Source organism: Suricata suricatta, chromosome 11 (genome assembly GCF_006229205.1).
Source record: "Suricata suricatta isolate VVHF042 chromosome 11, meerkat_22Aug2017_6uvM2_HiC, whole genome shotgun sequence".
NCBI lineage: Eukaryota > Metazoa > Chordata > Mammalia > Carnivora > Herpestidae > Suricata > Suricata suricatta.
The window spans coordinates 108,172,420-108,196,832 of NC_043710.1; the positions used below are offsets into that span (position 1 = coordinate 108,172,420).

General features: G+C 59.1%; 1 protein-coding gene across 3 annotated transcripts in view; it reads right to left on the reverse strand.

The window, feature by feature from the left end:
• SMIM35 (small integral membrane protein 35) overlaps positions 1 to 24,413 on the reverse strand; it is a 71,380-nt gene that overhangs the window by 25,654 nt on the left and 21,313 nt on the right. Inside the window, exon 1 of one of the 3 annotated variants that reach the window (XM_029915730.1) lies at positions 3,719 to 3,777. The exons of the other annotated variants lie outside the window; for them this stretch is intronic. Within the exon in view, the coding sequence (XP_029771590.1) occupies positions 3,719 to 3,770 (52 nt within the window). The 5' untranslated portion in view covers positions 3,771 to 3,777. Of the gene's footprint in view, positions 1 to 3,718; positions 3,778 to 24,413 lie in introns of those variants that run through there. 3 annotated transcript variants of the gene reach the window in all.

Genomic DNA, 24,413 nt, shown 5'->3' on the forward strand with positions numbered 1-24,413 from the left:
AGGTCTAACAGGAGAGACCTGGCAGGGGACCATGGGGAGAGGAAGGGGGAAAGAGAGCGGGGGAGAGTGAGGGACACAGATCAAGGGAGACCACTGAATACTGAAGACGAACCATGGACTGAAGGGGGAGGGGGGAGGGGGATGGTCATGGTGGGGGGCACTTGTGGGGAGAAGCACTGGGTATTATATGGAAACCAATCTGACAATAAACTATTAAAAAATAAAGAACGAAAGAAAAAAATTAAAAAGCCTTTTGAGAAACCCACAGCTAACATCGATTTACTGGTCAAAACACTGAACGCTTTCCTCCTAAGATTACGAACAAGACAAAGACGTCCATTCTTACCCCTTCTATTCCACACTGTGCTGGAGGTACTAGCCAGAGCAGCAAAGGCACGAAAAAGAAATATAAAGCATCCAGAGTGGAAAGGAAGAAATGAAACTATCTCTATTCACAGATGACATCATCTTACATATGAAAAATCGTACGGAATTCACTAAAAAATTATTAGCATGAACAAGTTCAGCAAGGTTGCAGGATACAAGATCAACATGTAAAACTCTGTTGTATCTTTATACACTTGAAATGAACAATCCGAAGACAAAATCACAGGGGCGCCTGCGGGGCTCAGTCAGCTAAGCATCCAACTTCAGCTCAGGTCATGATCTCATGGTTGGTGGGTCTCTGGGCTGGCAGGTCAGAGCCTGGAGCCTGCTTTGGATTCTGTGTCTCCCTCTCTCTCTCTGCCTCTCCCCCGACTCATGCCCTGTCTCTGTCTCTCTCTGTCTCTCTCTCTCTCTCTCTCTCAAAAATTAAACAAACATTAAAATTTAAAAACAAAAACAAAATTACAAAACTGGTACCTCACAATAGCATCAAAAGGAATAATGTACTTACGAATAAACTTAATAAACATAGTGTAAAATCAAACTCTGAGTATTCCAAACCATTGTTGGGGAAAAAAAAAAGTCTAAATAGATGGGAAACATCTCACATTCAAGGATAAGACGATTTAATTCACTGTCATGACAATACTCCCCAAACTGATCTACAGATTCAACACGTCCTGTCAGAATTCCAGATGGCCTCTGTAGAAATTAACACGTGGATTTTCATATTCGCGTGGGATTGGAAGGGACCTAGGATCGCTAACACGGTCGCAAAAAAGAAGAAAAAATAAGATTCATACTTGCTGATCTCAAAACTTAACTACAAAGCAATGCAGCCTTGCACAATCTATAAATCAATGGAATGTAACGGAGAATCTGGACACAAATCCATGCAACCATAATCCACTCATTTTTTAGAGATGCCAAGACGACTTCATGGGAAAAGGACTCTCTTCAACAAGCTGTGCCCGGAAGACCGGGGAGCCGCAGGCGAGAGAACGCAGCTGGACCCTCACCTCACCCCACACACAAAAAGTAACTCAAAAATGGGTCAAAGACCTAACAGTAAAAGCTAAAGCTACAAAACTTTTCAAACAAAATGAAGGGGTAAATACAACCCTGGATTTGATTAAATAAGACGCCCAAAGTGTGACTGGGCATTTCATGAGCAATGAAAGAAAAAAAAACTGGACCTCATTAAAATGAAGAACTTTTGTGCTTCAAAGGACACCATCAGTAAAGTGAGACTCCTGACAAACTGGGAGAAATTATTTGCAAATCATCTATCTGAAAAGGGATTTGTATCCAAAATCTAGAAAGCACTTTTACAACTCAGGGGTGCCTGGGTGGTTCAGCATCTGACTGGGGCTCAGGTCATGACCTCACAGTTCGAGAGTTCAAGCCACACACACATCAGGCTCGGTCTGCTCAGAGCCCGCTTCAGATTCTGTCCCCCTCCCTCCCTGCCCCTCCCCTGCTCACATGCACTCGCTCAAAAATGAAAAAACATTTTTTTAAAAACTCTTACAACTCAAACATAAAAAGGCAAACAAACCAATTTAAAAAATGAGCAAATGAACTCAATATTCCTATAATGAAGATACCCACATGGCCAATCAGCACAAGAAAGATGCTGTCAACAGCACGAGTCACTAGGGAAGTTCGCAAATCAAAATCACAGTGAGATACCGCTTCACGTCCACTAGGACAGCTGGAATCAAAACGTCAGAGGGTAAGTGTTGGTGCGAATGTGGAGAAGTTAGAAATCGCACACGGTGCTGGTAGAAATAAAAGGGTGCAGCCGCTCTGGCAAACAATCTGCCGGTCCTTCCGACAGTCACCATACTCCCAGGACTCCGCTCCGAGGCAGAAGCCCGAAATGAAAACATCGCGTCCCCACAGGAAAAATGTAGGTGAATGCTTACAGCGGCACTGTTTCTAACAGCTCAAAGACAGACAACCCAAATGTCCACCACCAACAAATGGACAAACAGAACGTGGTATATCCAGACGATGGAACGCTACTCGGCCATGGAAAGGAATGAAGTGCGGACCCGTGCTACCACCTGGGTGGCCCAGGCGACGGAGGTCAGTAACCAAAGTCCGAATATCGTACACTGTCCCGTCCACACAGAGGTCTTGAACAGGGAAACCCACAGAGGCAGAAACCAGCTGTTGGTTGCTCAGGGGTAGGAGGGGGAGGGATGGGAAGGTAAGGGGGGGTTTAGATAAAGGGTCTAGGATCTGGTGGGCGGGGGTCGTTTGAAGTGATGCAAATGTTCTAAAGTTGGCTGTGATGATATTTGCAGATACATGTGAATATACTAAAAATCACTGAATTATATACTCCAAAAGGGTGACCTGTGTATTATGTAAATTACATCTAAATAAAGCTGTGTTTAAAAAACAAAACGCCAACTGGCATTGATCTCTAATTATCCCCACTTACAGCTGCAGTTTAAAGCCTTAAACTCGAAGAATCGCACTAGAATGTATTTTCGTAGGACCCAGGTACCGTGCAGGCATAGAACACGTAAAGTCCGCGCAAAGAGCTGAGGTGCCAAAACCCTCACACTTAGGGTCCCACCACTCACGTTCCAGGAAGAGGCGCCCGGTCCCTGGAAAATCCGCCGGGGCAGATGCAGCTATGACCCTGCATGCAACTCGATGCCTCCTGAACCGTGCGGACGAATTGACCCCAAACCACGAAAAGTTTGCAGATGGTTAGCCCACCCGCCTGTACCCTGATTTCCCTCCAGAGGCCCCTCCAACTCCCAGTTACCAGCTTGCTTTGACTGTAAATGAATGAATGAATGAATGAATGAATCCAGTTTGGCCAGCTAGAGGGAGGCTCCAACAGGTAGCTGGGTCTCTCTAGGTGTTAGCTTCGCACAGCCAGGAGCTTAGGAACAAACAGTAAAGTTGGCGACCACATCAAACAAAATCAGAACAAGGCGTTAAAATTCACTTTTAACGAAAAGCGGGGAGGCCCCGGGCTTACGTATCCGGATTAATGGGGAAGGCGGCCAAGGAGACAACATGGCCCAGGGTCCAGCTTTGGCAACAGAAAACCAATGCTCAGACCTCCGCGGACAGCTGGTAAACCCGGAACGCCCCTTCTTCCAGCCCCCACCGCCCTCCAGCCCCCTCAGTAGCAGCAACCTTCCCCACCATCTTCACAATCACCCCCTGCCCCCGGACCAGCCAACACCAGATTTTGAGATTAGTCCCTTATTGTCCGCCAGCTCCCAGGTTTGCAGAATTATTCCACCCACGCACAAGCCATGGTCAGCCCGGGCCAGCCTGCACCTGTGGCCTCCTACGCTACCTCTCTGGGCTGCTGTTCCCACCGCGAGGCGCGGCTCTGCTGGACCGGACATTTCCTCGTCCGTGGGCGGAGGGCCAGCGCCGAGGCACTGAGTGTCCCTTGATGCAAAGCCCGCACCGCCGTCTTCCAGGACGAGGAGGCCTCCCAAGACAACGGGGCAAAGCCCTGAACCTCGCGGACGCCGCCCAGCCCAGGAGGAGCCCCTGAAGCAGGCCCTCCGGGGTCTGCGAGCCCTGGGCCCTGCGCGCGCATGCTCGGACTTGGCCGAGAAGCCGTCCCAGAGGAGCAGGTGAAGCTCAGCAAGCAGATGCGGTGCACCTGCCGGAGCCCGGGGGCGGGGCCTTGCCGCATCGCTGCCAGAGCTGGGGGGGGGGGGTATCCTCCAGCCCGCCCGCAGCCAGCCCCCGGGAGTCGGGCTTTGGAGGCCGCCCCCCCCCCCTGTCTGCACCCCCTGGGGCAGGGGCTTTGCCTGAGCCTCTCCCCGCGGCCCCCGAGGCGGCTTTTGGCCCCGCCCAAGCCATAATCCATATGGAAACAGTGTAGCTTTTTGCATGTAAGTAGACCCAGGCAGGTCAACCCTGTGTTGCTCAGGGGTCGACTGTATTTCTTTTTTACTTCAATCACTCCTCAGTTATAAGTCAAATTAAAAATATAGCCAATTCCATTTTTCAAAGACCAATCCAAGTTGCGGAAGGATACAGTGTGATCCTAGTTATACACACCCTCTGGGTGCACACAGAAAGGACGCTGTAATTGGGGGTGGGGGCGAGGAATGAAGGGAGATTTTCCGCTTTGCCTTGGTGTTAATTGAACCACGTAAAACTGCCATTTCTGTACGTCAAGAACAGATATCAGCAATCTCATGCCATTCTTATTTTTTGCAATAGAAATGTTTCTGGAGTATAAACTACGACTTTGGGTGACGATGCATCGGGAGCTTCATCGGCGCCGGTAACAGACGTAGCACTCTGCGAGAGGGTTACTATGCGGGAAGCTGTGATCTGCTCCTGCAGGGGGTTATGGGAAATCTGTCTTCCTTCAGTGTTGCTGGGAACCTAAAACTGCTCTTAAAATTTAATTTAAAAAACAAAAGACAACACAGGGATTTGCCGACTGCCCCTCAAATTTTACCCTTCCTCCTGTTCTTTTGATCCAGTGGCACGAATGAGTGGAGAGGTTTCAGACAGGTCTTCCCGATTCTTGGCCACCAGAGTACTCGCTCTAGTGACGGACGTTAGGGAATGAGTGCCAGGCTTTCTGCGGAGGGAAATATGGTTACTTTGAACAAGATCGCGTTTCGATTCTTGCCTATATCACAATGGAGATAAAAATACTGACTTCCCACGGCTGCTGTGGAGATTGAGGGGAGGTGTGGGGGGGAAGGGCAGTGGTTGGATACATGCACGCCCGGATATGTGGTAGTTATTTTCCTTCACAGAGGGCCAAATCTTCTAGAACAGCATTAGAGCGAGCAGCTTTGCACTGACCTAGCTTCGCATTTGACCCCCAGGACAGAAATCAGCTAGGCACCAAGTCACGGAGCCACACCCAGCAATCCGCGTCTGCCAACCTTGTTCAAAAGTCTGCCTTTGATTTTTTTTAATGTATATTTATTATTGAGACAGAGAGAAATAGAGCATGAGTAGGGGAGGGGCAGAGAGAGAGGGAGACACAATCCAAAGCAGGCTCCAGGCTCGGAGCTGTCAGCACAGAGCCCGACGCGGGGCTCGAACCCACGAACCGTGAGATCGTGACCTGAGCCGAAGTCAGACGCTCAATGGACTGAGCCCCCCAGGCGCCCCCAGTCTGTCTTTGATTCTAATGTAAGGATGAGGATGGGCAGAAATGGTCTCCAGATCGATCACCTGCTCACATGACATAAAACAAGGCTGTGTGTTGGGCCCCTTGCGCGTGACGTGATGCGACATGATCTGATGCCATCTTTAGTTTAGATGTATACGGTCTCTTTCCAAGCACGCAGGAAGATAACCATCATCCTTTATGCTAACGGTCGGGTTTATGGAGGAGGAAACCTCAAGAGCTGGTAACCAAGTGCCCGGTCAGAAATCGGTCTTGATGTCAGCTGCTTCCCTGCCTACTGGGCCTCGACACCCCCGTGTGACACAGCCCCCGGCTTGTGGCTTCAGTCAAGCTCTCTCCAAAATTGAGGCAAGTCAGGACAAGTGGAGAGCAGGTGTCCCCAAACGGGGAACCCATTCCACCCCTGTCTACTCGAACTCTGCGGAGCAGGAGCCCAGGAATCGGTCATTTTCGATAAGCCCAAGGGGACTCCCTTTGGGGCAGACTGCCAGCACCTGTGAAGGACAGAGCGGCGGGTCCTCCGAAGTCTGTTTCGTGAGGACACAGGGGGTTCCCGGAGAAAATCATTCCAGTTACTTCGCCCCGAAGAGAGTCATAGTGAATGTACTTAAGGTTAGACACGAAGATGTTTAGGTTGGCCAATGTATTGTTTTGAGTAAGCCTTTAAGGTAAACAAACAGTTTAGGTTTCCGGTAGACTCTAGTCCCAAGAATCCTTGGTTTTCAGACTTCTCTGAGCAAGAGGAAGTTAGTGAGAAAATGAGAAGCCAGCCCCGTTTCTACTCAGTGAGCCTGAGGAGCACACGAACTGCTGGGAGCCAGCCCACTTCCTAACGTGGCGACCTTGACCCAAGTGGTCCAGGGGGCGTCTGATGACAGAGACGGAGAAAACGCGCACTGAGCCCTGGCCCTGAGCCAGGCTGTTGCGGCGGACACTCTCGGGCCGTCCTGACAAATGACACCCAGGAGCCCCGTCCTCTGAACGGAGCCTTGGTGGGGTCCCAGAAGAGCCAGGACACCACGCGGAGGGAGGGCCACATCGTGCAGCCCCCGCTGGTCCCAGGTCTCTAGAAAACCCCGGGGCCTTAGATGGTCCTACTTGGAGACCCGGGGCTGGGAGAGCTGGGAGGGGCCGCCCTCCGCCGAGAGCCTGGCAACCAGGAAGAGGAAAAACAAACAAAACACTTGGGCTGACACCAGCTTGGGGCATAAGCTGTGGTCACTCACCTTAGGGGAGTCAAAGCCAAGTTTCCATGACACCAGCTTACGCAAATGCCTGCTGCGGGCTGGGGGTCGCTGTCGCCCTCCCCCCCACCCCAGCCCTGCTGCAGTGCCCCGTTCGCTGGACGGGACCGCGGTGGGATGGAGAAAGCGTCCCTGAGTGTTTGAAGCCTTGTCAACGGTGTCTTAGGAGGTGGCTTTCGGGTTCGGGCAGAACCCAGCCAAGGACCTACCCGCATCCCTCCACATCCGTCCTCCCAGATGTGGGTGCGCCCGCTGGCGATCAGGACGTGACTGTGGGGCGCCTGGTGCCACAATAGCCGTGCACGTAACTTAACGTGTTTAAGAAGAGCAATTAGCACGCCACATCTGGACCTTGTGGACATTCTTCCTGGCTTAGGACACGTTTAAAGAAACAAGAGATTTAACTTGTAGAAGTGAGCCAGGTTTAGGAAAAGTATTAAATAACAGGACAAGGGGTTTGGGATGAGGCTCAGGTGACAAAGTGGTTGGAAAACCGAAGCTGTGGACTAAGCATGTGAGTGTCGGGCAACGCGAGGCCACCCGGAGAGGGAGATGCCTTCTGGGAAGGCACGTCCTAAAGGAACACAGGCCCCAGGCCCGGCTGCGGGGCGGGGGGGGGACAGGCCCCCACACTTCCTTCCGCCCACGGCTCACGCCTGCTGCGAGCTGAAGGGCTGCAGAAAAGAACAGGTAGAAACCACAACAGTTTTGTCCATAATCATAACGCGCTGCTTCTGTAACAGGTCTGTTTTAGCTGAAAAGATGATTTTTTAAGAAGTGCTGTTGCACTCAAGTTTCCGCGGGACATTGCAAGCGTGAGCTGCTTGGGCAAGGAGGCGAGGGCACCTGGACCCTGGCCGCAGGCTCCGGGCACGCGGGGTCGGGGCACGAGGGCTCCCTCCACTGCAGGGGCCACTGCTGCGCAGGAGGAGCACGGGGACGATGCCACGGCGAGCCGGGGGGGGGGCAGGGGGGGGATCTGCCGGCAGCGGCCGAGATGGCGGCCCGGAGGGGGAAGGGGAGACACCCCCTCGGAGCGTTTCCAAGGAAGTGGCATCCTGTATCCCCGCATGTTGGTCCCTCTTTCTCCTGTGTGTGTGTGTGTGTGTGTGTGTGTGTGTGTCATTGACAGCCATCATACTAGAGCATTACACAACCAGAACCTATAAGTACTCAGTACCTGAGTGTTCACTCAGGGGGCCTCACGGAGGGGAGGCAGGATCCAGCACACGCACCACCTCCCCCTGCGCAGCCTGCCCTCAGCACTTCCTCTGTGTGGACGGCCCCTACCCCACCTGAGGCCCAGGGGGAGGAGTGCCGAGTCTCGGGGGCACCCACCCCTGGGTGCACACCACCGCTGCTGCCGCGGGGTCCTGAGCAGCTGCAGGGCCCAGGCTCCCAGGAGGAGGGGTTAGGGAGGCTCCGTGACGGAGGAGGGGCGTGCCTGGAGCCCCCCACACCTCGTGCCACCCTAGGGGAGCCATTCTGAACTTCGAGCTCGTCTTCTGTCCAACGAAGAGCTAGTAACTGAGGACACCTTAGGGCATCGTTGCGAGACTCGCTCGAGGCGGGGCGGGGGCTCTGGGGTCCCCTTCTTTCTCCCAGGTTTTATCACAGCCCTGAGGGGGGGCAGGGGGCCCACAGCACCAACGCCTGCAGAGTGGGCACCACGGGGCCAGCCAGGAGCCGTGCGGAGGTCCCCGCCCGGACAGAGCCGGGCCTCTGCTCGAGGGGACAGAAGTCCTGCGCAGCCCAGGCGAGCAGGAGCACCGGCCACCTCTGCCGTCCCCGGGCTCCCACGGCCTCTGGGAAAGTTCAGGGCAGGACAGCTTTCACTCCCTGACTCTTGTCCTCTGCCAGATGTTTGGGGGGAGAGAGGGAGGAGGGGAGACAGCTGACACACAGGTGACACCGGCGACCCCAGGGGTCCTCGAGCCTCCCAGCATCCTTTTCAGCCAAGCCTCTTGCTTCCTGGCCACAGCACAAGGTTTGCACACGAACATGATTCGTGCGTGTGGCAGAAAACACAATACACGAGGGCGGTTTGGTATGGCTGAGGCTCAGAGCCTTTGGAGCCTCTGGATCTGGCCTTGAACCGTTTAGAAACACCCGAATCCTTGGGTGACCCCCCTCTTCTCTCTCTTGTCGCCCTGTCACCCCGACGTGCGCTGAACCCCAGACCAGAGGCTCCCAAACCTCGTGCGACCTGTGGGGGAAATGTCTCCGCTGACCACCCCGACCACCCCCCAACCCCTTGCCATCTCACTGAGTCCCCGCCAGAGAACTCCTCCCGGGGGCCAGCCAAGCTAGGCCTGCACTCCGTGCACTCCACCATTGCTGGTTCCTGCCATTAGGGGGAGCAGAAGAGAGACAGAGAGAAGGTTCCGGCATACATTTTTGGTACAGAGGGTCGACGGCTCATCTCTGCCTGTGTCTGGGGCCAAGATGGAGTCAGGGGGTCAAAGCCATTGCTCTCACTAAACCGATGGCACAAGAAGCAGAGAAATTGTGCTTCCCAAATTCGGGCAGACCACGTGATGCCTTTTCCTGTTCTCCGCTGACGCCCTGACATTGACCGTGAGCGTCCCCCGCACAGGCTCACGGCCGCCCATCCACCTGCACGTCTGCCCGGCCAGCTCCGTGCCCGGCCCAGGCGGACGCGACGGAGGCCGTGGGACAAGGTGTGGCCCCGCAGCTCTATCCGGCACGGTGTCTAACACAGCCAAGTAACGCTTCCCTGATTGAATGTGTTCCCGGAGGGGAACTCGCTGCCCCCTCCGCCCCCTGCCCGAGATGCCCAGGCTAAACACAGGCTTCACGAAAGAGCTGCCGCACGGGTGACGCCCGAGACAGAGGCCTTACCCCCGTGCGCGAGGGGCTCCCGGCGGCCCGGGAAGGGGGTGACGGTGGGCACGCTCCCTCAGCGCAGCGGGGTCAGACAGACTGCCCGCGCCCCCTACCCGGGCGGGCACCTACACCTTTGCCGGCAGGACACGGCAGGACACGGCAGGACGTCACAGCCAGGCCCTCGTTTGTGGCTCCACTCCATGGCCAGTCACCGCCCCTGCGCGGCGCCCCGGAGGCCGATCTGGGGCGAAATGCCTGTCCAGCTGATGGCAGGCAAACGAGAGGCGAGAGGGCGGAGCAGCAGGGCGCGGCGTGTGAGGCCCACCCACCAGGGGTCCTGCGCTGGGACCCGGGAGGCGGGGGACGCACTTGGCCAACAGAAAACCCTCCCCACCCGTGAATCATGTAAGGCAGGAGCAGCAGCTGCTGGACAGACTCACGGACACCCCGTGGCAGAACTGCGGGTGTGACAGTCATCCCCCTGCAGCCTCCCTGCCTCCCCAGGAGCCCTGGGCCCTGGTCTTTTTATATTTTTTTATTTTTTTAAATGTTTTATTTATTTTTGATAGAGAGACAGAGACAGAGCATGAGAGGGGGAGGGGCAGAGAGAGAGGGAGACACAGAATCTGAAGCAGCTCCAGGCTCTGAGCTGTCAGCACAGAGCCCGATGTGGGGCTCGAACCCACAAACGTGAGATCTGACCTGAGCTGAAGCCAGAGGCCTAACCGACTGAGCCGCCCAGGCGCCCCTTGGGCTCTGGTCTCAAACCGCTGCCGGAGGCTCTGGGGCACCAAGAAAGGGAGCAAGGAAGAGGCTTCTGTCAGCCGCCCGCGGGAAGCCGGCTGCTGAGGGCAGGCAGGGAGTTCGAGGGGAAGCAGGGGGGATGTCACAGGGGGTCTCCCACACACAGGGGGTCTCCCACGCGGCTCTTAAGCCTAAGCCTCCGGTCTCCCGCTTACTGCACCCTTCCGAGTCCCCCTACCCGGTTTTGTACTCGTGTCCTAAGAAGCCTCCAAAACCGTAGAAGCTCCCGGCCCCACACAGCCCGGATCTGCCCGGACCCCACTCTCCTCCGACTCGGTAGCCAGCACCCTCTGCCACTGGACACTAGCCTGCAGGCCCCGGGCTGTGACCTTCCCGGCCGGTCGGCCTCCGCCCAAATGTTCTGGCCTGTTGAACTCCTACTCACTCTGCAAGGCCCGCAGCAGATACTGGCGACGGCAGGAAGCCTTTTCCCGAGTCGCAGGCGGAATCGACGCCCGCCCCCGCAGCACTCGGCAGGTCCCCGGCCACGGCACAATACGTCACTCGGACCCCGGTTTTGATGGGCCCTCCATCCCATCCCCCCCGCCCCCCCGTGGGCGCCCCGCCCCCAACATGCGGGTGGGCTTATCTGCCTCTGCGCCCCCCCCCCCGCCCTGGTTCTAGGCACGTGCTTCTTTCACAGATGAATCACGAATAGCCCTCGTGCCAGGGACGATGACAGAGTGGTTCTGCCAGGTCCGAGTCGGGGCCTGGCGTCCCGCCTGCCGCCACCCCCCCTGGACACCTGACTCCGGCCCTCCCGGAGCCGAGCCCTGAGACACCTTTCCTGGAGCCCGTGCGCCCTCTTGTGGCCGAGGTGACCACCAGCACCTCCTCTACCAGAATGAGGCAAAAGTCCGAATCCTGAGCACAGGCTTGATCCCCACCCGCCCAGAGCACTGGGTTTACCAGCGTCTCATCCACACGGAGGCTCAAGTTTGCAGTCCCTTGGTCCGGAGAGGACTCCTAGGACTCCTGTCACCCCTGAGAACCAGTGACGGCAAACCGTTGTGCTTTCTTCAGACTGTGATGCCGGTCAGTGAGGCATGCCTTCTGCTGGTGTCCCCGCCCATCCCAACTAAATGTAGTCATTCCTGTCTCCCCTAGTCCTGAAGAAACCAGAGTCAGAGTCCACTCCCCACACACACTCCACCCAGTTCATCCATATCCTCCTCCTCACACCATCTCACGGCTGCCTACAAAATACCACTTAACAACCGCCTCTCCCAGGAAGCCCTCCTGATTATTTATTCAAAAATCACATAGCATTGTTTTTGAGGAACGGGCTGTGCATTCAGGAATAAGACAGTCCCAGACCTGGGTGGGGGGGCAGCCAGTGCTTTACGAGGTGACCACCAGGGGCTCCAGGAGCACCAGGGGCTGCGCGGATCCAACTGGACTCCGGTGTCACGGAAGTGACAGGTGCCCAGAGCTGGGAAGGACTAAACAGTCTGCTGCCACACAGAGGTGGTGATGCAGGAAGGAGGTGCTCTCAGTCAAGGAAACGGGAGGTGGGAGGGACGGACACTGAAGGGCCAGGGTGGTCAGAGGTTTGAGGGTCAAGCGGCGGCCAAGGGCAGGTCACCGCAGGCTCCGGGAGCCGACCTTCACCACCTGACGGCACGGCCCCAGGGGGTGGACAAGAGAAGACCGCACAGCGGTTCTCTGGACTCGAAGCTACTGGCATCCCTCCTTCTAATCAACCAGCTCATTCAATCAGCTTAAATTTGTCCTCCGGGGTCTTTCCCTGTAACGTGGCGGTCAGGTAACCATTGCGGGCACTCTGAAGAAAGCGCGTCCCTGCGGAAGGTCACGGGGGCGGCGGGGGGGGGGCAGCTCCGAGTTCTCTGAAGAACAGGCTCCACCCGGTTCAGTGAAGACAGCGGACCTATAAATATAAAGACCACCCAGCCCTCTGGCTCGTCAGACGTAGGAAGATTAAAGATTAGGTCTTCGACGTAAAAAAGCAGAAACGCAAGGAAATAACCAGAAAGTTTTCTCATGGATGAATTCCCTGAGAGCTTTCTGAGAGTGAAAACAAAAGAGTCCGTGGGCCGTCCAGGCCGGTGCACCTGAGCCATCCGCATCCATTCCGTCATGCCGCCGCCTGCCCCCGCCCCCATCGGAGTCAGGAAGACGGGACCCTGGGACGCTGACGTGGGCATCAGGGTGGATGGCGGAACCACCGAGCACCATGACTCACAGGAGGCCGTCTGGTTTTGCTCTGTTGGATTCAAGGCACCTTCGGACCCTCAAGAGAGCTCTCCCGGGCACAGAAATACGGACGTAACACTCGGGAGATTCTCTGGGCCAGTGGGCCGGACAACTTAGTTCGGGAGACGGCAGCACCCACGGGACAGGAGCAGCCCTGGAAGTGGACGGAGCCCCCAGGGGGCAATGTCAGCAAGAGAGGGTCACGGCGGGGCCCCGAGGAATGCCCAGCCCAAGGCGGGGGGACACAAACCCTGCAGCCAGGAGGCTCTCGGGGGTGAGCAGACTCTGCAGTCCGGGGAGGCCATCGTGCGCTCGGCAGGGGTCACAGCCCCAAGGACGTTGGACCTCGGCGGGAGCGGTCCCAGACCGGCGCGGCGAGCGGGAGGGACGCTGTCCCGACACTGCTGAGAGGACTGGGGGAGGGGGCAGCGTGCTGGGGGGTGGACGGCCCTGAACCTCTGGCAGAGCCGCCCCGGGGACATGCTGGCCACGGACACGCGCAGGGATCACGGGGGCAGGGACAGGCCAGCTGCAGCCGGAGGCACTGCTGTCGCCGTGGTCGTGTCCGCGGGGCTGAAGTCCTCCAGCATCCCAGGCATGTGTAGGTGGAGGGCTGGCATTTGGCTGGCCAGGTGTGGCCGAGAGGTGTGCCGAAGGCATTGGCCTTGGGGGCTGGGTGGGGGAGGGCGGAGGGCAAAGCCAGGAGGGGCTGCTGGGTTGAGAGAGATTGGACGGCCCGAGAGCTGGATCTGTAGGACCCTGAGGAGCAGCCGTGACAGAGACAAGGGAGTGAGAGGGCAGAGGGCAGAGGGCCTGGCTGCAGGAGGGACAGCTCCCAGAGACACCAAGCCACTGGCAACATGGCGGCCGGCTGGACCGAGGCCCAGTGAAGGTCCCTCGAGAACAGGGGGAGGCTAAGGTGTTGGGGGAGGGGAGGAGGGCTGGACTTGGCGTCTCCGGACTCTTCCTTGACAGTGACGGGGTCGGCAGTGGGGGACACACGGGAGGGTCACAGACGGTCCTGCCCGCAGGCTGGAGTCCGAGCCGTGGAAGGGCTTTGTCACGTGTGACCTTGCAGGTGGGATGCTCAGGCAGCGGCTGGAGGACCACCACCCCTGTCTCCCACCCCCTCGAACTCGCGGGCAGAGACTGACCGCCAGCTGCGGCCGGAAAGCCACCAAAGTCCCCGGATTTGGGGAGGCGAAGGGGCCCTGCAGGGGAATGTGGAGGACAGAGGCTTCCCTCCCAGAACGGGGGCCCCGGAGACGAGAGGACAAAGGAGCGTCGGGGGCCGGGGTCTGCTTGTGTCGGGCCCTTCAGCTTGGATGATGGGGACACATGGCCGGGGGACGACTGGCCACAGCTCTAACCTGAGAGTGGACTGGGGCCCCTGGGGACTGCCAGGCAGGCAGCACACCGTCCCTCAGCTTCCTCACTGGATGTGGGTGAGCCGTCACGGCCCCACGGCCCCGAGAACCGCCAGTCTCAGGGCACAGGCCCCCACCCCCGCCAGGAGGAGCTGCGGGGCCGTCCAGCCCAGGGAACAGACCCCAACCACTCCCCAGCGGCCTCCGAGTTGCGGGGCATCTTGACCGTCCCCCCCCCCGCCCCCCCCATCCAACCCTGTGCACACGCACACACTCGCCAACCCGCTGGGCCCCGGCCTCTCCCCGCTCGTCCCTCCGGCAGTCTGCGGGGGCACCGTGGACAGGGAGGGGAGATGCGCACCCCTGGCCCGGCCCCGGGCTCAGGCCTCCTGCCTGACTTACAACTCTCAAGCCAGAGACCTGAAGCACCCACACCTTAAAGGCTAGGTCTACACACGCAAGAATCCTTCGGAACCAACGGTGCGTTGGAAGGGGCCAACCTGTTGGACGGGAGGCAAATGAGAATCGGGCGAAGTCACTCGGATTTCCCTTTTCCCACTAATCCTCCGGAACGTCTGCTTCGTGGTGCAATTTTTGTGGAACTGAACACAAACGGCTTAAAAATAAACAATTGTGTTTCCACCATCAGTCCCTCCAAGCTGATCACTGGCCGGCCCAGGCGCAGAGGCACTGCAGGCAGGGGATCAAACACTATGGACCCAACGGCCCAGCTGGAGGCTGGCTCTCCTTGATCGGAACTTTTGTAATTGGCTTTAAAAATGTCTCGGGCACCCACGCCCGGGAGGCCAGCTGCCCTGTTACGGGGCTGTTGCGGTGGAGACGGAGAGAGCGAGGCCCCAGAGGCAGAGGGGCCGCCCCTGGGGCTCCCTTCGGCTGCCGGTCCCTCGGGACTTCCCTGCAGCCCCCAGGGCGGTCCACTGTCCCCCGTTCCTAGGTCTGCCCCTCCCTCCGCTCAGGCCCTCTCCTCCGAGCCCAATCTCGGGTTCAATGTTCGCCCCGGAGTCAGGGCTGGAAGTGGACCCAAGGAGGGGGTGACGCAGGCCCAGCAGCCATGACAGGGCACAAGGAAAAACGACAGACCTCGGGATGGGGTGCCCCGTGGGTGGGGGAGAGGCAGGTGCCAGGGGTCAGAGCAGCCTGAGTGCAGAACCCTGGAAGAAGGGCTTGGAGTAGGGCCCAGACCGGAGACCCACGGGCAAGAACGCGGAAAACGCACACCCCGAGGGAACTCAGGTGCGGGCATGTCTACTAAAGAGGGTGGGGGAGGGGGCCCCTCGGGGGTTCAGTCAGTTACGTGTCTGACTCTTGATCTCAGCTCAGGGGTTCGGGCCCCACATCAGACTCTGTGCTGACAGTGTGGAGCCCGCTCGGGATTCTCTCTCGCCCCCTCTCGGCCCCTTCCCTGCTCGCTGGCTCTCTCTAAATAAATAAATGAGTAAAGAAAACTTAAAAAAAAAAAAAGGGAGAGAGCTGGGGAGCCAAGAGTGGGGATTCTCTCTCTCTATCTGCCCTTACCCTGCTCTCTCTCTCTCTCAAAATAAATAAATAAAACTTTTAAAGAGGGAGGAGCTGGGAGCCACGAGCAGGTGGAGTGGGGGGGTCTGCCTCAGGCTCCGGGCTGTGACCACGAGCCCAGGCCTGGGGACCCGGGGAAGAAGTGGGGTGGGGACGCCCTGCCCCTCCCCCCTCCCTGTCCCCAGAGCGGAGCACGTGCTTCTGAGACTGCGCTGGTAACTCGAGATCACAACAGGGCACGGCACGTCGCAAGTTGGACAGACATGTCACCGGAGGTCCTGGCATCTCTGCGGTGACGCTGCTCACGGGGCCCTCCCAGCGCCGAGCCCTCAGACTGGGTTGGGTCCTGGCTCTGGCACGTCCCGAGGGGTCACCTCCCTCGTCTGGGTCAAGGAGAACCTTAGAAGGCCGACCTCACGAACGCTTTAAGGCTTAAGTCGGAAAACCCGTGGAGGAATTTTGCCAACTGCCAGGCACTGCGCCAACGTCTGCCCCCATCGATGACAAGTTAAGAGGGGCGCCTGGGGCCTCCGTCAGTGAGGCGTCCGACTCCGGCTCAGGTCACGATCTCACGGTTGGTGGGTTCGAGCCCTGCGTCGGGCTCCGTGCTGACAGCTCAGAGCCTGGAGCTGCTTCCGATTCTGTGTCTCCCTCTCTCTCTGCCCCTGCCCTGCTCATGCTCTGTCTCTGTCTCTCTCTCTCTCAAAACTAAACACTAAAAAAAGGAAGAACATATAAAAATTGGTCACAGGAGCTCCACTCCCAGGACAGGCGACACGACGGGCCTTCGGGTGCACTGGGCCGGTCAGGACGCCCCAGGCCCGGCCGGCCCTCCGGATGTCGGTCTAGCTCTGTGCCTCTCCTGCCCTGTCTGGAAAGGCAGTGTGGACGGCCCCGCCTCCCCCCACCCCGGACCCACAGGAAACCCTGGGGTGTCACTGGGGGCCTCTGGCTTGGGGGCGCCCGGGGAGGGGCTCCGCCCCTGCTGGAGGAGTTGGCCGGTGCCCCGCCCCCCACCCCCAACCCTGTCTGGCAGGGAAGGCAGCAGGCAAATTCTTGCCCAGAGAAGCAAGTGAAAACCTGCAGGCCCAGAAGGTGGAGACTTTGATGAGCATTTTATCTCTGCACCCGGAGCCTGGGAGCCTGTCGGGAGGGGTGGAGGCTGCGCTGTGCTGTGGGATGAGGGGCAAGGGCAGCCAGCACCGTGGGGAGCCTGCCAGGAGTCTGCGCCCAGAGCCCCCATGAGGCCTGTAACTGCCCTGCAGGGCAGGGGTGCGGAGGGAGCGTTCCTCCGGCAGGAGCCCCTTTCCATGCTCGGCTGTGAACACCTTCTCCCGCCTCCCCCGCAGCCCTTCGCAACCCACTCCTGGCACCGGTGACAGCCCTGGGAAAGGCTAAAATAAGAGCTGGTGGCTCTGGAAGGCGTGAGTCAGGGGTTTGCAGCCGCCGAAGCTGTCAGCCATCGCCCCTCCCCAGCTGCCCGCGGAGGCCGGGCGGGGAGCCGGCAGCCCAGGGAGCATGGAGGGCAGAGACCCAAAGGTGGCGGCCCCGCTTCCCTTCCGAGCTGAGGGTCCCAAGCGCCCCTGGGCCCCAGGTGGGGCAGAAGCAGCTGCCATTGGCCGGCTGGCGCACCCCGGCCAAAGAGGTACCGTCTACAGGGGCCCCTCTTCTCTTTCCCTCCACGGAGCGCCTTCCCCGCTCTCTCCCTCCGGTGCCCAGCCCCCGCCAGGCCCCTGGAGTGCTGGTCCCAGTCTGGCTCCCAAGTCACCTTGCAGCCGGGCCCTCACATCCCCTTCCCCTCTGCTCAGCTGCCCTCATTCTTTGGATCCCTGTGGACCCTCTCGCTGGCCCTTCATTTTCCGGACTGACCCCAGAATGAGGGACGGAGTGACCACCTGCACACGACGAATCCAGCCCCGTGTCCCGCGGCCGCAGTGGTCGGGGCTGCGGGTTTGGGGGAGTCCAGCGGAGAGGCCCCCGGCCGGCAGAGCCTCCCAGACGCCGGTGCCAGCGTCCAGCCCGAGCCGGCCCTCCCAGGGCCGACACACAGCCACTGCCGCGGGGGTGACTCGGGCTGTGCTTGGGCCTGGGCTCTGAGCCCAACATCTCCTCCCCCTCCAAGAAGGGAAGGGTGAGGAGACCAGGTTCTCGGCCCCAGGAGCTTGCTGATTGGAGCCCGTTTTCCTGTCTTAGAAGTGGAGGAAAGGATGCCACCCAGCGCTGGGCGACATATCCGCGCAGGGCGTGTAGCAGAGTCTGGTAAGCCTCCCTCGACGCGGCATCTCTCGCCACTATTCCGCCAGGACACTGATTGTTTCAAATAGTAAATTACCCCAGGGACCAGCGCTGCGAGTCCCCCCCCCGCCAGGCTACCTTTTCCCGCCATCAGGTCCCATCAGGGTCCCACAGAAGCCAAATCAGTAACTAGGCAGCAAACGAACACACGGCAGATGAGAACACACGGCAGATGAACGGAAGGGGGAGCATGTGAGGGCAAAGTTCACTCTGAAAAGGCCCCGCAGGCTCCACAAGGAACATTCTAGCATCTCCGCTCCCAGGCCCTGTCATCGCCCCCCGCTCGTGCGGACCCACACAGCTCATTTCCTGTGCACCCGGGATCCCCCCTGTGGTGACACCTTCTGTGTCACCGACTACAGCTGGAGCCAGGGCCCTGCTCCCCGGGCCTCGGACGTGGCGTTCTCTTCCCGTTACTTCAGAAAACCAGTTCTCACTACTCAGAGGCTTCCCGCGTTTGCAGCCCACCCACGGCCCAGCTGCTGGCGCTCGAGTATGTGCCACTTGCCATGCACAGGGTGTGACGGGCACAAGGTGCTTCCCCTCCAGGCGCTGCCTCGGTCCCGGCTTAGGTGACCTAGCTTCCTCTCTGAGGGGAAGGTCCTAAGTGACCGCCCATCATGTGGGCGCACAGTTCTGTGCCATCGCGGAGAGAAGCAGGTGCAGCAGCCAGAGCCACTACGTCAAGGCAGGCACCCCTTCGGGTCGCTGGGGCGGGGACCAGCCTGCTTCCTCCCCAGACCCCGCCTGGGGGCACCCTGCCCAGCAGAAGCGAAAGAGACACCGCCTCCAGCCTCTTCCCGCAGCCCAGCGGGGCGTCAGGCATGGAGACCCAGTGGCCGGGGCTCTGGCCCCTTTGATTTTGCAACTGAGGAACGGGGGGGATGGGCGGGGACGGAACGGAGGCTGGGCGGCCTCTCTCCATCCCGTCCTCGGCCTCCCGGCCTCCCAGGTGTCCGAGTCTGCGTTCTCATCGCCTTCGCCTGTTTTCCGTCCCTCTCCCGCACTCGCTGTCTCAGTCCTGATCTTTCTGTGTCTTCCTGCAGAGAAGGGATTGTCTAGATACCTTTCTTCTGTCCTTCCTGTTTTCTGTTTCTCTTCCTCTAGCATCTTTTTTTCTTCCTTTATTTCTAACTCTATTTCATTCTCTTGCTTTTATTTTTTCTCCTATCTGTACTTTTTCCTGCCAAAGAAAAATACTACAAAGGGAGACAACACGAGCCTGCCATCCATGCGGCTCCCCCTGCCCCTCCCCCGTACACAGAGCCGGGGCCACCCGAGGGCCAGGCTGCCCGCTCCGCTTGCCACTGTCAGAGGCGTCACTGACAGAACCGCCAGCCGTCCCCGCGTCAGGCCCCAGGGAGACCCTCAGACGAGCACATCCTGACCGACAGCAGCCCAGAAATCACAACTGGGAAATGACCAGACCAGGACAGGATGAAACGACTCGGGCCTGGAGCGTGGCCCCCAGCAGAGCCTCCGTGACCCGGCACCTGTCCCTGCCTGGGCTCCTGGGTGGCACCCACGTCCGGCCGGCCCCACCCGGCGCCTCCCCTGCCCTTCACTCTGCCTGTCTTAGCACCAGAAGAGGAGAGCCAGGACGCACCCAGCCCCACCCGGCTTCCCCGTGACTCTGGCCTGAAGCACCAGGAGTAAGGGGCCCCGCTCACAGCGCTAAACGGCTCAGACCAGGAAGGACCGAGGGCAACCTGCCCTTGGGGTGGTTCCAGGAAATGTGAGATGGGTGTGTCTGGGCAGGCGATAGTCTGGACAGAGCCCACCACAACTGCCTTTTGAGCCCCGCACTTGCCCCGCACTTGCCCCGCAAGCACTCCGGCCCAGGGGCCCTGCCAGGGGAAGGGATGCCAGCAGTCCCTGACTTTAGGCAGCCGGACCCAGCGGGACAGCTCCGCCCACGGCCTCAGGGCCATCTCTGTCTCAGCCTACTCAAATTCAGACTCTTCATCTCCCTCCCCCACTCCCCCTGCACCTCTGCCACCTGCTCGATGGGACTGCTATTTGCCCAGTCCCTCGAGAAGCGAACCGGGCTCACCCCGGATCCTCCCGCGGCCTTGGTTTTCCAGACTTCTTAGTCACCGAGCCTGATTCACCTGTAAAGTTTCTCTCTCCTCTCCTGTCCCCCTAACCTGGCCTCGGGACCTCCTCCTCGCCCACCTGGACTTCTGCGAAAGCCCTCCTTACTTTCTCTACCCCGAAACCGCCAGGGAAGGGCTTCCGAGATTCACAAGTGCCCTCCAGCTTCAGCAGATTCCACCGGCTCCTTACGGCCTGGAGCTCTGATGTCCAAACCGCTGTGGGACCCGCCCCTAACGCGTGTATTTTTATCTGTTTATTGCATTTACACGCCCAATAGCCAGTATCTAACAGGCAGCAAACCTTTACAGGAACAATATTACTGACCTTAAGAGATTTGAATCTACGTTGCCAATTACCCTGGTAATTTTGACTATTTCTGGTCACCCTCCACCGGTTACAACTAGATTGTTACCATTTTTAACTCAGGATGGAAAGAGGAGGAGGAGCCCTTTAAGAGCAGGTTGGGGAGGGGTGGGCGGGGGCAACAGCCATGCCAAGGTCTTGCTGTCTGCCTCTGCTTCCCTGCCCACCCTCTCCCAGCCCCCAGGGTCTTTCCCGGAAACGTGTTGAGCCCTTGACCGTGGTGCAAGGGCACCCGTAAATCCAGTGTAGGAACAGATGTAAGTATGTTACCCTGTGCTGACAGTGGAGGCGGCGAGGAGCCCCTGCTGGTTTCACAGGACGGCTCACCCCTCCTTCCTTGAAGCCCCCCCCCGCCCCTGCACCGGCCGCGTGCACGGCACCTGCTCCCTCGGACCCCCCCCCCACACCGGCCGCGTGCACGGCAGAGGACTGAGGGCAGGCACCAGGGTCGGCCTGTACAGTAAACATTAGAGGGGCTCAAATTCTTTTTTAAAATACATATAAACAGAGGTTTCGATCTTTTTCCTCGTCTCCCAGTGGATCATCTTGCATAATCCCAGGGCTTAGGAACCCTAGTTTGGGAACTTCTAGGGTATACATAAGGTCTGCATCCAAATCCCCCCTTTTGGGTAAAGGTCCCGGAAAAGAAGATGCCTCCTACTCGGGGCCATATAGGATTTATGTCCCCAGCACGAGGCCGGCACGGAGCAGGTGCTCAGGAAATATTTGCAGAATTAATAGCTGGTTCCCCAAACACACGCAGCCTCCTCCCTGTGCCCCTTCGGGCCCCAACTCTTCCACTTAGAAGTCTTTGTTCAGCCTCAGAAGCTCAGCTCAAACGTCCCCTCCTCTGAGGAGGCTGCCCGGACCTCGGGCTCTGTTTGCCTTGTCCAGCATCTGCCTGCAGATCAGAGCGCGAGGTCTGGGCCGGCGCCCCCTCCCGCCTCCCCCCCACCTCCCTCCCGCCTCCACCGGGTCCAGGGATGCAGAGGCAGGAGAGGCGCCCGCTCATGGTGTGCCAGCGCACAGCACACGGTGGCTTCTCCAGGTCTCCTGAATCAGAGTCCCAGAGCCGGGAATGAGGTCAAGGCGGGGGTCCAGGCCAGAGACTTCCAGGCTCAAGAGCCTTGGTTCAGGGTCATAGGCAGGGACAGGATGGAGGCCAAGGGAGATGGTGTGAGGACCATCCCGGACCACGTCTGCATGGTGAACCTCATGAAGTCTGCTCACGGAGGGCACTCCAGGCCAGACATGACGCCTCCATGGAGAAGCAGGGTCCCGGGTGAGGGAGGGTCAGCACCCGGCAACCCCACGGGAGGCTGCGGAGCCTTGAAGAGCCAAGAAGCAACTCCCCCGCCCAAGCATCAGTCCGCGGCCGAAAGCTCCCAGTCAAGCGAGAGGCACCGGCGTTATCAATAAATGATTGTGTGTAGGACTTGGCGAGGCCCGGGCAAAGGCAATCTGAAAGCATTCCTGCTTCCAACTGGGTCAACCCAGTGATCTCATTTGTTGATGGCCCACTGGCAACGCCGGCAGCCACGAGGAGCCTCAGCCAGCCCCGCTCCCTCCCCCGGAGCGCCCCCTCCAGCCCCGCTCCCTCCCCCAGAGCCGCCTCTGGTTCCGTGCCAGCAGCCCAGCGTCCTGCACCAGCCTGCGTCCCAGGCCGCCCGCCCGGCGCAGACCCCAGGGTGTTGGGCTGCCACCCCTGCCCCTCAGCCATCACGGAACGGGAAGTCTGAGTCTGCGAGGCTGAGGACAAAGGTGGTTCCGAGACCCACAGCAGGCAGCACGGGGCAAAACGCCGAACAAAAGCCAGAGAGACCAGGTCTGCCTTTCCTTCATCCTCCGGGACCCTGTGGACCAGGCGCTGATTAAGCTTTCTCCGTACTTCACCTGCACCCCTGCGACCGCCTCTTCCCCACCTCCCTCCTCTGCCCTGCGCCGCTGCCAGAATCTTCTTCCCCTGTGGCAGGAGCTGTGTTTTAAGCTACACTTACCCAAGCACCTTCCGTGTGCATGCGCCACACTGGGGCTGCAGGTGTAGAAATATACGCAGTCCCTCCCAGGAAGTACCGAGTGGGGTCCCTAAGTACCTAAGATCATTGGAGCTACCAGGGCACTTAGCCAGGACTCGAACTCGTCACCACCCCGTGTCCTCTGCCCCTCACCTGCCCCTCTTCCCTCCCAGCCCACCTGCAGCACGAGAACTGGTAGCAGGAAGTCCCAGCATAAAAAAGGCTGTCCAGGGGCAGCGAGAGAAGGAGCAAACAGGCAAAGGTTAGGACTCAAACATCTCCAACCATCTGGCTCGATGGCTTTGGTGAAGGAAGTGCCTTTGGGGGGGCACTTCCCTGCTCACTATTTCCCTTTAGGTGGCAGTGTGAGCACGCTCCTCCTCACCCAGCACGTCCACCCCATGAGAAACCAGCCCAGGGCCCCAGGCAGAGAGCCAGCTTCCTTGAGCAGTGCTGGTGCAGGCTGGACCTGAAGGCCAAGAGCAAGAGCCCGCACGGCCCGAAGCCTCCGGCCTGAAACCACCAGCCCCGGGCTGCAAGAAAAAAGCCCGTTCCCAGTACCTGATGGCCACACTGCCCACCTGCTCCCCCAGCTCCCATCTCCCCAGGATGCAGAACGGGGCACACTCGGTATAGCTGATGTGACACAAGTTATGCTTGGGGGGGGGAGCCAGAAACAGGGCACCTGGGGGGCTCAGTGGGTTAAAGGTCTGACTTCAGCTCAGGTCATGATCTCGCAGTTAGTTCGTGGGTTTGAGACCCACATCGGGCTCTATGCTGACCGCTCAGAGCCTGGAGCTGCTTCAGATTCTGTGTCTCCCTCCCTCACTGACCCCCACCCCTGTCTCTCTAAAAAACATTTAAAACCAATTTTTTTTAAGACAGACACAAATAGGAGTAGACAAGTGAATTTGCTGCAATAAACGTAATCTAGGTCAAGGATCAAAACTCCCGCCCACAGAGGGCGCAGGCTGCCAGGACTGAGCTGTTCTGTGCGTACACTCCGCAAGGAGGCAGGGCAACTCTGGAGGAAGGAGCAGAACACAAGGAAGAATGAGACGCGAACCCGGGAGCAGCCGCTGTGTTCGTCTCCTGGTGCCACAGTGACAACGGCCCACATGCGACGTGGCTTAAATGACAGAGACCCAGGGCCACACGGTTCTGGAGGCTGGAGGTCTGAAATCAAGATGCTCGCAGGGGGAGGATCCTTCCCTGCCTCCCAGCCTCTGGGGGCCCCAGGTGGCCCTCCGCTGTGGCTGCGCCCCCCCAACTCTGCCCCCATCTTGGTCCCCCCACCCCCACCCCTCTGCACATCTTCTTTCCTCTGTGCCTGTCTGTCCCCGTCTCTTCTCACCAACCACGCTGGATGAAGGGCCCATCCTTGTCCAACTTGACCTGATCTTAACTAACTGAGTCTACCTCCGCGGACCCTGCTTCCAAGTAAGGCGGCTGCTGAGGATGCGGGTGAGCACGAACCCCGAGGGCGGTACTTGGGCTGGCAAAAAGCTCTCCTGACCCGCTGTCGATAAAGGTAGAAGAAGGCAGCACCATGTGAAGGCGCTTGAGACTGGTCGGCTCCAGGTGGGCATCCTGGTAGCCCGGGGCAAGTCACCGGGCTTCTCTGAGCCTCAGCTCTCTGACCAACTGCACAAGGTCGTTTTGAAGGTCACACAAGAACAAGTGCTGTGCTCCGCACGGGGGACACGGGAGACGCTCCCCACCAATGCGGGCACGGCTCCCCCCCCCCTTCCCCCACGCACTGCCAGGGAAGACACCGACGCTCTGCCCGCCTCCGGCCTGGCTGCCAGGCGTCTCCCTTCCAGAACGCTCTGCACCTGCGAGGCCTGTCGGGCATGAGCCACGCCTCGGCCCCGGGGTGAACGGGGAGCCCCTGCCCGGATCGCAGCAGCAAGCGCTTGCCAACGAGCGAGCGTCTGCAGAAGGTCAAAGCCGGCTGAGCTGCGACGCGGGGCTTCGAGAAGCGGCGGGAAGGAGCTGGGCCAGTGGACGGCGCGCCGACCGGCTGAGCCTCCGTGGGGCTCCCACAGGCCGCGAGGCTCAGACGAGACCCGTCCTGGACGACCCCAGCCCG